The sequence below is a fragment of the Strix aluco genome, chromosome Z, assembly GCF_031877795.1.
Source record: "Strix aluco isolate bStrAlu1 chromosome Z, bStrAlu1.hap1, whole genome shotgun sequence".
Lineage (NCBI taxonomy): Eukaryota > Metazoa > Chordata > Aves > Strigiformes > Strigidae > Strix > Strix aluco.
In genome coordinates this window covers 13,182,875-13,196,322 of record NC_133971.1, presented here as the reverse complement: position 1 = coordinate 13,196,322, position 13,448 = coordinate 13,182,875, and the positions used below count along the sequence as shown (strand labels likewise).

At 39.5% G+C, this 13,448-nt stretch overlaps 1 protein-coding gene across 1 annotated transcript in view; it reads right to left on the bottom strand.

The window, feature by feature from the left end:
* NLN (neurolysin) overlaps positions 1–13,448 on the bottom strand; it is a 40,561-nt gene that overhangs the window by 19,529 nt on the left and 7,584 nt on the right. The window contains exons 2-3 of the mRNA XM_074811676.1: positions 5,905–6,161; positions 3,247–3,395 (exon numbers count right to left, since the gene is read on the bottom strand). Of these exons, the coding sequence (XP_074667777.1) occupies positions 3,247–3,395; positions 5,905–6,161 (406 nt within the window). The remainder of the gene's footprint in view (positions 1–3,246; positions 3,396–5,904; positions 6,162–13,448) is intronic.

Genomic DNA, 13,448 nt, shown 5'->3' with positions numbered 1-13,448 from the left:
ACACTGCTTTTATTACAGTAACAGCTAAGGATAGAGGATTGTAAAAGTCTGACTGAGTTATTTAGGCATTGTGAGGGATCTCCCAGCTCCTCCATTGGTCATATGGAGCTGTCATGCTCATGAAAATCTCCTGGGCCCAAACCCAGCAAAGATTTTAGTCAAAAGAAAGGAATTCACAAACACTAATTTTAAGCCCTTAAAGCCAGTGAATACTGGCCCCTCTAAAGCTAAGAAAGAGAAAGATTCTTCTGGGAAAAAGGAGGAGAAAACTAAATTAGTGTTCTTCATCCTTCTCTTGATGATTATACCTCTCTCCATACACTTCAAAAGAAATCAATATTAAATAGCTTCTAGTGTTAATATTAGCCTTTGTGAAGTTTATCTGCATCACAGACATGCTTAAGATAAAGATGATATACATTCAAAAAGACCTGTCAGGTCTTTAAGGATAAGGAAGCATATAAACCCTCACAGGCACAGAAAGCAAGGGTGCTCTGTGGTCATCTCTGAACTTTAGTCTGGAGAGGATGGTCTACGTCATCCTGTGTTTCTTTGATGAACAATCTGCACAACAGAAGTGCTATTTTCAAATATACTATACACATGAAATTTTGCAACTTCCTAGAAGTTTTAGTATGGTTATTGTTGATGATTTTATACATCATTTCATACTTGTTTTGGACAACCATGCTACCTTATTCCATGAAGAAACCTTCAGGCAGAATAAGAAACAAAACCTACTTAGAATATCATTAACAAAAACTGCAGTAGCTGTTTACATTAGGCTGAGTTTCCTGAGGGCGTGTGGGTGGAGAAGATTGGCAACATTCTTATGCTTGCCTCTGCTAGACAACATGTGAGATGTTAGGAATATTAAAATTTAAAATTATAGTTTCACTACCAAGTTCACCTTTATTCCAAGTTTCAGACCCCAAAATAAAAGTTTTCTAATGAATAAGATCTGGAGCATATTCAACTGCATAAATCTATGCAGGAATTTTTTCCCCTAATGTGTGGGAAAAAGAAAGAGACTAGATTATTTTAAGATTTTTTTTTTAATTAAATACAAAAACCCTACATAATTTCCACCACCACCAGTTCTTAAGTAAAGCAGAATTTAAAAAGAAGTTGGAAGAATTGTTAACTCAGAAAAGTTCAGTCCTTGTTAAAGGGAGGAAAAACATTCAGGATGTCACTGAGATCAAGCGGATTTATTAATCTTTTAGTGGACTGACAGTATTATAAATAACATGGGAGTGTGAGGGCACTCATTCTCCTCACCAGATTTTAATCCAGCCCCTGTGCAGGATCATGAAACTGAATTCATATACTTGAGCTATTAAATCCTCAGTGATGCCATGAAAAACCAAATTTAATCAAAATGTTCTACTGACTCATTTAAACTGATAGAATTATTTCAGTAAAACATTTCTGTTTGTGGAAGTCCTTTTTTTTATGTGCTCCTGGAACCTGACTTTTCAACTAGGTGTTTCTAACAGGATAACGCATTAGAAATTTAGCAAAAATTAACAAGAATTTTGTGATTTGGAAATACCAAGACTTGATCAGCCTGGCAGTATTGGCATTCACATCTGTTCTACAGCAAAAACTGATACTACCTTCATAGTTACTATGAAGTTGATATATGCTCTGAGGTTGCATCTCTGGAAAACTAATACCAAAACACGCTTGCATGCTGCAGTTACACAAGAAAAATCTCTAAAAAAAGTAAATGGAGATTTAAGCAACAATTGTAGCTGTTATAAAAGCCAAGTATTGCTGCAAAGGAAAATAAAGTAGGAAAGCACCAAATGAAAACAATTTTAAAAAAATAAACAACAGCAGCAAACAACAGCAATCAGTTTTCACTAGCTACTATCAGAAATTCCTGTAAATTAAAAATAGATAGATACGCAGATGTGGCAGATTAGCCCTAAATGTAGCTGTGTATACTATATTGGAGGGTGGGGAAAAAAATCACAGCAAATAATCAATACATATCAAGCCATTTAATTAATACCAACAGAGCAGGGGAAAAAAAAAATCAACATAAGGCACAGGGGGGAAACAAAATAAACATAAGGCACTGTCTGCCAACACAACATAAGGTCCTCAAAATGGGGTTATTAAATACCTCCACAAACATATAAACAACAATACCCAGCTAGAGGAAACTTGAAAATGTGCCTAGAAAACACAGCAATAGAAGACAATGGTATTGGAAGGTACTTTAATAGGGTGCTGCAAATACTGTTCTGGTTCCCAGTCAACACTGCAAAAAGCACAAACGACTCCAAGAAATAGGGCTCCAATATATTATGAGCATCACAAGAAGGTTAAAACATCAGTGGGGTTGAAAAGGAATATTCACATATATATTTTAGCTTTCACATTAGATAGCTTCCCAGCTTATTACTACATGTCACTAGATGCATTTGAACAAAACCAGGTGTTCTTCCTGTTTGAGCTAAAAAAGAAACAGTACAAATCAAGAATACAAGATACCTGTAGGTGCTCAATTAGAAGGGAAGTTAAACAGAAACACAAAATGGATAGAAACTAGTTGAACAGTAAATGTATCTTTTAACTTAATTTTATTTTGAGGCTTAAGCAATATATGAATATACAATGTAGCTGTCTATAATTAGCAGATCAAGAGGTAATTTCAGAGGTCACTCCCAGTTACATGTTCTCATTAAATTTCATAACATAAAACTGAACTTTAAAATTTAAAATTCTCAACAACTTTAATAAAGCATAATTTTGGACACAAATTCAAAAGCACTCTAAGCCAACCTAAATACATCACTATATTGCCTCTTTTCTTCCTCCCCCCTTGGTGATGCTCCAGACAAACCAGTTCAGGGAGCTCAGCCAGCAGAAAACAATAAATTTTATTTTTCCTGATGGGTTTTTGTCTGCTAGTTTAGCTTCCTTGTACCAGCTCACTGGAAGATTAGACAGAAGTCAAAGCTATTGCAATGAAGAGAGAAGGACACACACACCCAGACGTGAGAGGCAAAGAGTGGGAGCACCAAGTTACACTGGTTTAAGTTTTTCTGGAACCACTGCCTTTTTGTATCACTGTGTCCCACTGGCAAGATTTGACTGGTATGGACACAGGGGAAACACACTGATGGGGATCTTGAAAAGTGCTGTGGGTACTAACTTCCTTAGAGAAGAGTTTTTCACTGCTGGAATTTTCTCTACATTTCCACAAGTTATGCAGATATCATTGAGATTTACCTGCAAATAAACAATCTTCTGAAACACATCTTCTCTCATGCTCATCTCCACATCAAAATGAGAAAGCTTTTTGTCAGCTTCTGTACTTGCTAAGCGTACCTCTTTGTCAGATGAGACATGCTGGGGAAAATCCAACATGCTTCTTTCCACTGTTGAATAAAAGGCAGTGAACACTTACACAGAAGGCTAGAAATGCTTTAAGGATAAGGAACTTCCCCCCCTTCTGATATATATATATATAAGACTTAAGAAACAAGTACCCAAAGCAACCTGACACTTCAGATCAGGCTTGAAGCAAATAAAGTGATTACAGATAATATAAAAATGAATAGGTGAAAGGACACCATTATAACAAATAAACATTTTACAGAAACTATCTGTTACCAAAGACTAATTATCTCATCTTCTTACTTTTACAAAATTAACTGAAAGGTGTATAAATATCATACATGATTTTTGAAAGATGACCCATTTGTAAGTGAAAACTAACACTGTTTCATAGCTGGCACAGATGCTTTCATATTAGCATTTAAAGTGAAAAGCTCTGAATCTTTCAAACAGGCCCATCTGTCCTGAAGTTATTTTTACATTGTTATGAGAACAGTGTCAAATCCTGATCTTCTCTTCTTTGTTTAAGGTGAAACAATAAAGCAAACACAGAAGATGCTGTCTATGTATTCTGAACTTCTAGATACAAGAAGCTGATTAATAGTACTTTTTTAGAATACACTTTTGAGATTAAGTAAATCCTTGCTTATTAAAGGAACATTGCACCTTATAATGACATTGAATAGAAATCCTAAAATAGAAATGAATCGCCATGACCAACTGAATTAACTTGATTCAAAACCAATTATAATTTAACTCCTCTCCACCAAAAGCACATTTTAGAGTAACAACATTTTAGGATTTCTTAAATCTTTGTAATTTTATGTAATCTGAAGTTGTTTTATCAAACCATGAGATGCTCTCAGCCCTTCAGAGACCTCTGGAATGCAAACATGGGCATATGGTTCTTTTTGAAGTCCATAGGAAACTTTCTGCCCCCCCTCCCCCCTCCCCTCACGCCAACATGTTTCACAATGATGAAGTGAGTTTTGGTAGCTTTCAAGCAAAATGTAAGTCCCACTGTCATCTGTCTCTTTCCAGATAATAAGTTCCAGTTACTGGGATAGGTCTTTCATGCACATGTGAAAGGGACACACAGGCCTTAAAAATCCAAGGTTCTAATGGAAGTCTTGCTGTGGTAATACACCCTTATCATATGCCAAGGGCTGTTTCACAGGTAAGTCATGCTAATTTCACATACAGCTTTGAAGATTAGTATTAAAATCTTAAATATGACCCACTACTGCAATAGCATGTAGAGGAAAAAAGTACATCTTGGAAGATGCAAATCTTGGCGGCTATACTGAGAAGGTGATGGCCACTGTTTTCTGAATCAAACACAGATTTTCCTTCTAATTTAATTTAAAGCAGAGAGTTTTATACCTTGGTGAAAAGGTTTACGATACTTATACCAAATACAATAATTATACGAAATACATTGGTACAATTAAAACTGAATCTGACAGGAAGCTGTTTGGATGAAGATTACTCAGTCTTTCTGCCAGCATCAATTCCAGTCAATTCACTGGATGTGCCTACACTGTCATTCTAAGTAATGTGAAAGCCAGACTAATATTACAGGACAATCATTTGAGCTGCAGGCTGATCTTTTTTGCTAGGTGAGGATTTTGCTCCAAGCCAAGGTGGCTGTTTCCAGCATTTCTATTGTTACTGCATGTTTTTTTAGAGGATTTAAGAGGACTTGAAATTTTATTACACTGGCAACTTTTTGAGAGTCATGCAGCCACCATCCAATAGGTTTTTGAAAACAAAGCCACTCAAGACACGTTTTTATTTTTCCCGTCTCCTCTGACTGACAATTATTAACAAATTAACTGAATGACCTGTGTTTGACCAGTAAACTCCATCCATGTATTGGCATGTCTTGATAACTCGTTCAGAACAATCTAGATGTGACTGTATGACCAAGAGTTCTCCTTGGATTCTTCAAGGCCTTGCAGGCCATAATATAAAAGTGAGCAAGTAAAGCAGTCTTCTTTCAAAAAAGCATTCCAAAATTCCCCCAATCTCAACCATCACATTCTCCACTAGGAGCTTATCAACCTTTCCATTGTTCCATTTGACTTGCTTGTCTCAGATTCTGCGATATCTGAAAAAACACTGTTTACCGTTTACCAGGTTTGAGTGTACTATGAACACTGTAGATGCTGTAGTCTACACTGTTGCACATTGTCCCCTAGAGGTTATACACAGTTGGAAAAGAAAATGTAACTGTGGGGCTTCACATACAAAAAGAAAACAGGTGACCAATGCAGTTCTCTGGATGAGTAAAAGAGATCAACAGCACAGTTTTGCTAATCATTATTTTTGCTCTAGAATAAAGCAGCAGAACTTTGTTGCTGATCAAGCTACATATTGCTGACAGGTCCTGAACAGTTATTATGACCAGAGGACCCTTGAGAGGCCTCTACACATTCTACCCAAGAACAGCATGGATCATAATTGTAAGCAACAGCTATCTTTTCTCAATGTTTCTTTATGTGCAGATGGAACGCCCTATGTAAAGAATCACAGAAAACGTACACTAACCTGTGTATTCCACTTCTATATCTGCCAAGGCCCGTATAGTATTTTCATGTGTTATTTCACCAATATCAAGCATTCCGACACTGTCATATACATGCTTTGTCTTCCTGATTAGTTCTTCTGTTCTTGTTCTAATTTGTTCTGGTGACAGGTCCCATCTCAAAAGGTTTCGGCCTGATGATATGTATGAAGAAGCCTTGAGCTGGCTAGCAATTTCTGCTCCTAATGTCATTCTCAACACAAGCCGCGGTCCAACGGACCTGAAAGTATAAAAATGATCTTTGCATAGTAAGATTCTAGTTCAAGAGGTAATTTATAATAAAGATTAAAAACCAGACAACAGACCTTTAATAATTACAGAATATTTTTGGAAGCAAGATCAAAGTCCTTTTCAGAGTCATAGCTTGTCCAGCAGGACCATAGACAGCCATTACCCTTATCAATTAAGTCTAATGTTAAATAAATCAGAGGTCTGCCTTCTGTCTTTTCCATCTCAAGGATGACTAAGTGGGGACAGAGATAAAAACTTTGTTACTGACAAAACCAGACAGATTAAGTTACTATTCAATCTTCTAAGAAAAACAGAATTACAGTTACTGAAACTGTACAGAAACAGATACTATTTCCATTTTTGAAATAAGGAATAAAATCCAGATAGTGATTTGTAGATTATGAAGACCAAGAACTGCAAGATGCACAAAACAAAACACACACACACAAAAAAGTCATTTGGTCATGTTCATTATAATAAATGATTTTATATTTATATGGGATGTCTGACACATAATCAGGCACGGGAGGAAAACTTCTAGTTGTAACTCACTTGAAAATTTATTCTTTTAACTGTTGTGGATTTTAAATAGACAGTTTCACCCTATTGACAGAAAAGGTACATAAGTTTACTGGAATTTATGTGCTTTTAATTCTGATTACATAAATCAACAATATTTCTGCTTTAGCTAGCAGAAAAGTTTACATAAATAATTGATCTTAGTGTGCTGTGCAATCAGAGGGTGCCTTTTCACTAATCTTTTTGACAATATTAAAAAAAAAAGTGACTTGGAGTAACAAATCCACATGTAAGTTAAGAAGATATTGGCTTCAGAAGTACAGGCTTCTACACTCTCACGCCAAAAAAACAACAGGCCATTTGCTTGGATAAAGGAGAAGGATACAGACTCAGGCAACTGACTGAAGTCGGGCTAATAGAAATCCACAGAGTCAACAAGATGTCCACCTGGCTACTACATTAATAGCTCAGTTATGTATGAAGTAGTTGTTGAGGAAGATAATAATGTGATAGTAATTAAAAGACAGCTTGTATTCAAGGAGTAAAACTTGCTGCAGCATTTAGTATCATAGGAGCATCATAGGAGGATCTCTGGCTGGCAGAGACTTATTATCCGCCTCCATATTTCAGTTGCATAATTTAAAAAAAAAAAAAAAAAAAAATCACATGTCACAGTAGTAATGACAACTTAAAATTTTCAACCATAACTAAAGAAATACAAGAACACACAGAGAGGTTGCTACTCAAAGGGATGTTTACTTAACACTATTTTACATTAAATACCTTTTTCTCTTAATGCTAGCCACTGTACCTGTATTAATTTTATTGCAAAACCAGTCTGGTATGTGCATAAGTGCTTAGACAGGTTTTGGCATACAATGCAGGGAGCATGCATAAAAGGATAGGCAATTTTAGCCTGAGGAAAAAACGCAGCAGAAGAGTGAAATACCAGCAATCTGAAAAGAGCGGCATACAGGCCTTCTGTTTGAAGGCAAGACTTTTTCTTAAAAGTCTCACTCGTCTATAAGAGGAATTCTCTAGAAATAGTGAAGCCAAAATTATTTTTATGAAAGATGAAAATGAAAGACAATGTTTCTATCTACGCTTTATGTTGAGAATTTATTTTTCCTTGTTACCGCAGTTTCTTCAAATTCTCCCATACCAGCATAGGTTTCCCTTCTATTGGCATACAGAAACATAAATGTTTAGAATATTGATGATTTAACTATGAAAATGAAACCTGAATAAAGAATAGTCCTTCCACCTCTGTTCTGTGTCTCTGATACTAACTCAGTTCTGCATTAATGCCTCAGTAGCTTCTCCACTGGACTACTGAAACTTTGAATCTCAGAAGTTTATGATAAATGAAGCTGATTTCATGAAAGAAAAAAGTTAAGTTTCAGCATTCTCAGAACATATTAGTTTCCCATCCCCCAAACCCACTGAATTCTACCCTGAATTTACAAATCCATTCAGTCATGAATAGCTTCCCACTGGACTGCACTATGTCTAGTTTTTCACACATCACTAGTGCAGCCCTGGGAGCTGAAGGGGAACCTCCTCAAAAGTAGGTTCAAGGCTCTGAACTCTACACGCTTCCCCATACCCCATCCTAAGAACATCAGAAAGAATATAAAATGTGTCAAATTAGGGTCAAAATAAAAGTAAAATAGAATCAAAGGAAAACAACAGCCTGAACAACATCAAAGCTGAGAACTATGCTGAAGTGCAGGATATGAAGCAGATACTGTTTTTGAAAAGGAACATACAGCTTTCTGTCATTCATTACCTTCACCTAGACATGTAGAAAACACAGTCCTGTCACTAACCAACTACATATTATCAGAAACAAACACTAACACAGTCATGGCACCAACAGCCTGTCCAACAAGTTTAATTAATAATTGAAGTTGGACTGATTTCATGAACTTGAACACAGAGTCCCTGATTACTGTAGAGCACTACTTTTAAATACCAAAAAACCATACCATCTGATTTTCTTAGTATGTTGCCTAGTTGCACTAAGGACTACACATACAAGTTTGACAGCTGCATAAATGATTGCCATAAATGCCAGCAAGTGGTTGTCTATCTGTTAGACAGGAAAACACAAAACTGCCTAGTTTTGATATGCTGATACCTTGTCTCCTCCTGCTGATACAGCGAAGGAGTCATTTATATAGATTAACAAAGGCAGTACAAACTCAGAAAGACCTGACAGTCTTCCTAATCGACCAAATGAAGGTGGGCCTTCAAAAACTGTAATGTAACATTTCACATAAAACCAATCACTACATGAAACAAGACATGTGTTGCTACCTTTCTACCAGTCAATCAGATTGTACTCGGGGCCAATGTAATTGACATCAGATTAATACAAAACAATGTGCAAGTAAAAATATATGCACAGGTGAAATCTTGTCCATGTCTTTCATGATTTAGTACTTCCCATTCTTTGTTTACATAAAACTATAATCAGTAAATTCCCCGAAGTCCATGTATCATACTGCAATAAATTGATAATTTACTAACTTTACCTTATTTGTTCAAGAAAGAAACAAAGAAACAATGCCAGAAGTAAAGACTAAATAAAGAGACAAGAAAGGATAGCTAAAATAGTATGATTGTTTCAAAAATGCTCTGCAACTACACCTGCCATGTTATTAGAGAGAAAGTATTACAGTAAATTGCATCACTGAGGGAAACTTTAACTTACCAGATATAAACTGGAAAATAAATTCTATTAATAACGTTAGGAGCCAGATTCAACAGCAAACAGCTTTCTTCAAATAGCAACTGAACGAAGAAGACACAATTATTATTTTAGGTTTGCTTTTGGTAAACGGCAGCAACATTATAGACAGCCAGCCCCTGACTGGACTGAGCAATTAGCAGTCAATTCAGTTTAAATTAGACAGAAGGATAAATAAATGTAGGTCTGTAAATTATGTTACATGTATACTGCAATTACCCCATGTGGCCATGGGTATGCTGTTGCTAATGCCTGAACTGACTAGTTCACACTTTTTAAGGTATTACATTCAATTTTTTGCAGTACAGTGTAGAAGAGCAGATGAAACTAAACAAGCCGGGGTTAAGGATAAGTTTCATGTTCAGCAGCAGTGTTGTCTTAAGCTATTCTTCTTCCTTCCTGTTCCTCCTTCTGCAGCTCATTTCTGTGCCTGTACACCACTCCATCAATGACAGCAGCATAACTATTGGTAGGGTTATATTATGCAAAGAGTCAGGGCAGCATACAGATGAAAAATTAAGTGGACCAAAAAAATGCAGGGGAGACAGCTTTTTTTCAGCTTGCCAGTTCCATCATCTATTTGATGTGTGACTTCAAAACAGTTGTGCTGGCCTAAATGAAGGATCAAAAGTGTTGATAGCTACCTAAGCCTGCACTACTGCTATGAAATGCATGGATTTAGACTAGCAAAAATGTGTCAAGATGATTGCTGTCATTAAGTGCATGTATACCAATGCACACAGCATGGGTAACAAACAGGAGGAGCTTGAAGCCGTGATGAAACAGGAAAATTACATGTAGTGGCTGTTACAGAAACATGGTGGGATGTCTCCCATGACTGGAGTGCACCAGTTGATGGCTACAAGCTCTTTAGGAGGGACAGACAAGGAAGGAGAGGTGGTGGGGTGGCGCTGTATGTTAAGGACTGTTATGATTGCCTTGAGTACAAGTGTAGTGAAGACAGGGTGGAGTGTCTTTGCGTTAGAATCAGGGGGAAGGCCAACAGGGCAGATGTTGTAGTAGGAATCTACTGTAGGCCACCCACCCAGGACAGAGAGGTGGATGAAATATTCTATAGGCATTTAGGAGAAATCTCACGATCACTTGCCCTTGTTCTTGTGGGAGACTTTAACTTCCCAGACATCTGCTGGAAATACAACACAGCAGAGCGTGACCAGTCCCGAAGATTCCTGGAATGTGTGGGAGACAACTTCCTGACAGAGCTGGTGAGAGAACCAACCAGAGAAGGTGCCCTGCTGGATCTCCTCTTTGTGAACAGAGAAGGACTGGTGGATGATGTGGCGGTTGGAGGACGACTAGGGCACAGTGATCACGAAATAATAGAGTTCTCTATTCTTAGAGAGGCCAGGAGAGGGGGAAGCAGAACTGACATTCTGGACTTCCAAAGGGCTGACTTTGTCTTGTTTGGCCACCTGCTTGACAGGATCCCTTGGGAGATGGTCCTGAAGGGTATAGGGGTCCAGAAAGGCTGGGCGCTCTTCAAGAAGGAAGTCTTAATGGCTCAGGAGCAGGCTGTCCCCAGGTGTTGTAAGAGAAGCCAGCGGCAGAGAACACCACCCTGGCTGAACAGGGAGCTTTGGCTGCAACTCAGGGAGAAAAGGAAAGTTTACAGCCTTTGGAAGAAGGGGCTAGCCACTCACAGTGATTACAAAGATGCTGTGAGGCTATGCAGGGTGGAAATCAGGAGGTCTAAAGCCCAGCTGAAAATTAATCTGGCTTCAGCAATCAAGGACAACAAGAAATATATCCATAAATACGTCAGCAGCAAAAGAAAGACCAGGGTGAGCCTCCATCCCTGCTAGACACAGGAGGAAACATGGTAACAAGTGATGAGGACAAGGCTGAGGTGCTTAATGCCTTCTTTGCCTCAGTCTTTAATAGCAAGACTAGCTGTATGGAGGGGATCCAGCCTCCTCAGCCAAAAGACAGAGACTGGGAGAACGACCCCCCCCGCAATCCAGGCGGAGACAGTCATTGACCTACTGCATCACATAGACATACACCAGTCTATGGGACCAGATGGAATACACCCAAGGGTGCTGAAGGAGCTGGCTGGGGTGCTCGCCAAACCGCTTTCCATCATTTACCAGCAGTCCTGGCTGACCAGGGAGGTCCCAACAGATTGGAAATTGGCCAGTGTGATGCCCATATATAAGAAGGGTCAGAAGGATGATCTGGGAAATTACAGTCCTGTCAGCTTGACTTCGGTGCCTGGGAAGCTGATGGAGCAGCTCATCCTGAGTACCATCATACAGCACATGCGGGACAACCACATGATCAGGCCTAGTCAGCATGGGTTTATGAAAGGCAGGTCCTGCTTGACAAACCTGATCTCCTTCTACGACAGGGTGACCCACTTATTGGATGAGGGAAAGGCTGTGGCTGTTGTCTACCTTGACTTTAGTAACGCCTTTGACACCGTTTCCCACAGCATTCTCCTGGCAAAACTGGCTGCTCGAGGCTTGGATGGGCACATGCTTCGCTGGGTAAAAAACTGGCTGGATGGCCGGGCCCAGAGAGTTGTGGTGAACGGAGTTAAATCCAGTTGGTGGCCGGTCACGAGTGGTGTCCCCCAGGGCTCGGTTTTGGGGCCACTCCTGTTTAACATCTTTATTGATGATCTAGACGAGGGGATCGAGTGCACCTTCAGTAAGTTTGCAGATGACACCAAGTTGGGTGGGAGTGTTGATCTGCTCGAGGGTAGGGAGGCTCTGCAGAGAGACCTGGACAGGCTGGAGCGATGGGCTGAGGCCAACTGTAGGAGTTTCAATAAGGCCAAATGCCGGGTGCTGCACTTGGGCCACAACAACCCCCAGCAGCGCTACAGGCTTGGGGAGGAGTGGCTGGAGAGCTGCCAGTCAGAGAGGGACCTGGGGGTGTTGATTGACAGCCGGCTGAACATGAGCCAGCAGTGTGCCCAGGTGGCCAAGAAGGCCAATGGCATCCTGGCTTGCATCAGAAATAGCGTGGCCAGCAGGGACAGGGAAGGGATCTTACTCCTGGACTCGGCACTGGTGAGGCCGCACCTTGATTACTGTGTTCAATTTTGGGCCCCTCACTACAAAAAGGACATTGAATTACTCGAGCGTGTCCAGAGAAGGGCAACGAAGCTGGTGAAGGGTCTGGAGCACATGTCCTATGAGGAGCGGCTGAGGGAACTGGAGAAGAGGAGGCTGAGGGGAGACTTCATCGCCCTCTACAGCTACCTGAAAGGAGGTTGCAGAGAACTTGGGATGAGTCTCTTTAATGAAGTAACAAGCGATAGGACAAGAGGGAATGGCCTCAAGTTGCGCCAGGGAAGGTTTAGACTGGATATTAGGAAGCATTTCTTTACAGAACGGGTTGTCAGGCATTGTAAGGGGCTGTCCAGGGAGGTGGTGGAGTCCCCATCCCTGGAGGTGTTTAAGAGTAGGGTTGACATAGCACTGAGGGACATGGTGTAGTTGGGAACTGTTAATGTTGGGTTGATGGTTGGACTGGATGATCTTCAACGTCTTTTCCAATCTAGACAATTCTGTGATTCTGTGATTAAGCATACCATTCAAACGCCCCAAAGTGAAAAGAGCTATCGATGCTAAAAGACAATACTGACATAAGAAAAAATTAGAACAGATTGATCAGGAATACATGTAAGCTAGAATTTTAAGAGATGTTTAAAACCATCAGGGCAGTGAGATTCTGAAATGGCTGCCTAATAAGCACCAGGAAGTTAAAACACCTCTGTTTATACCACAGAGCTTGACCAGCTTATAAAACAGATTGTATTACTTGGTTAACTAAGGTAGCACAGGACCAAACTTGATCACCCCAAATGTCCCTTCCAGTTCCTATGTTCCTGTAAGGTCCTTCAAAATTAAAACACCTTTATTTACATTGCATTTTTACTATGAATATCTAACTGGCCCCTATTGGCAACTTGCACTGGCCTTTTTCTTGGGTGAGTCCTATAGCATCTAATGATGTCAGTGGAATGACATACAGGGC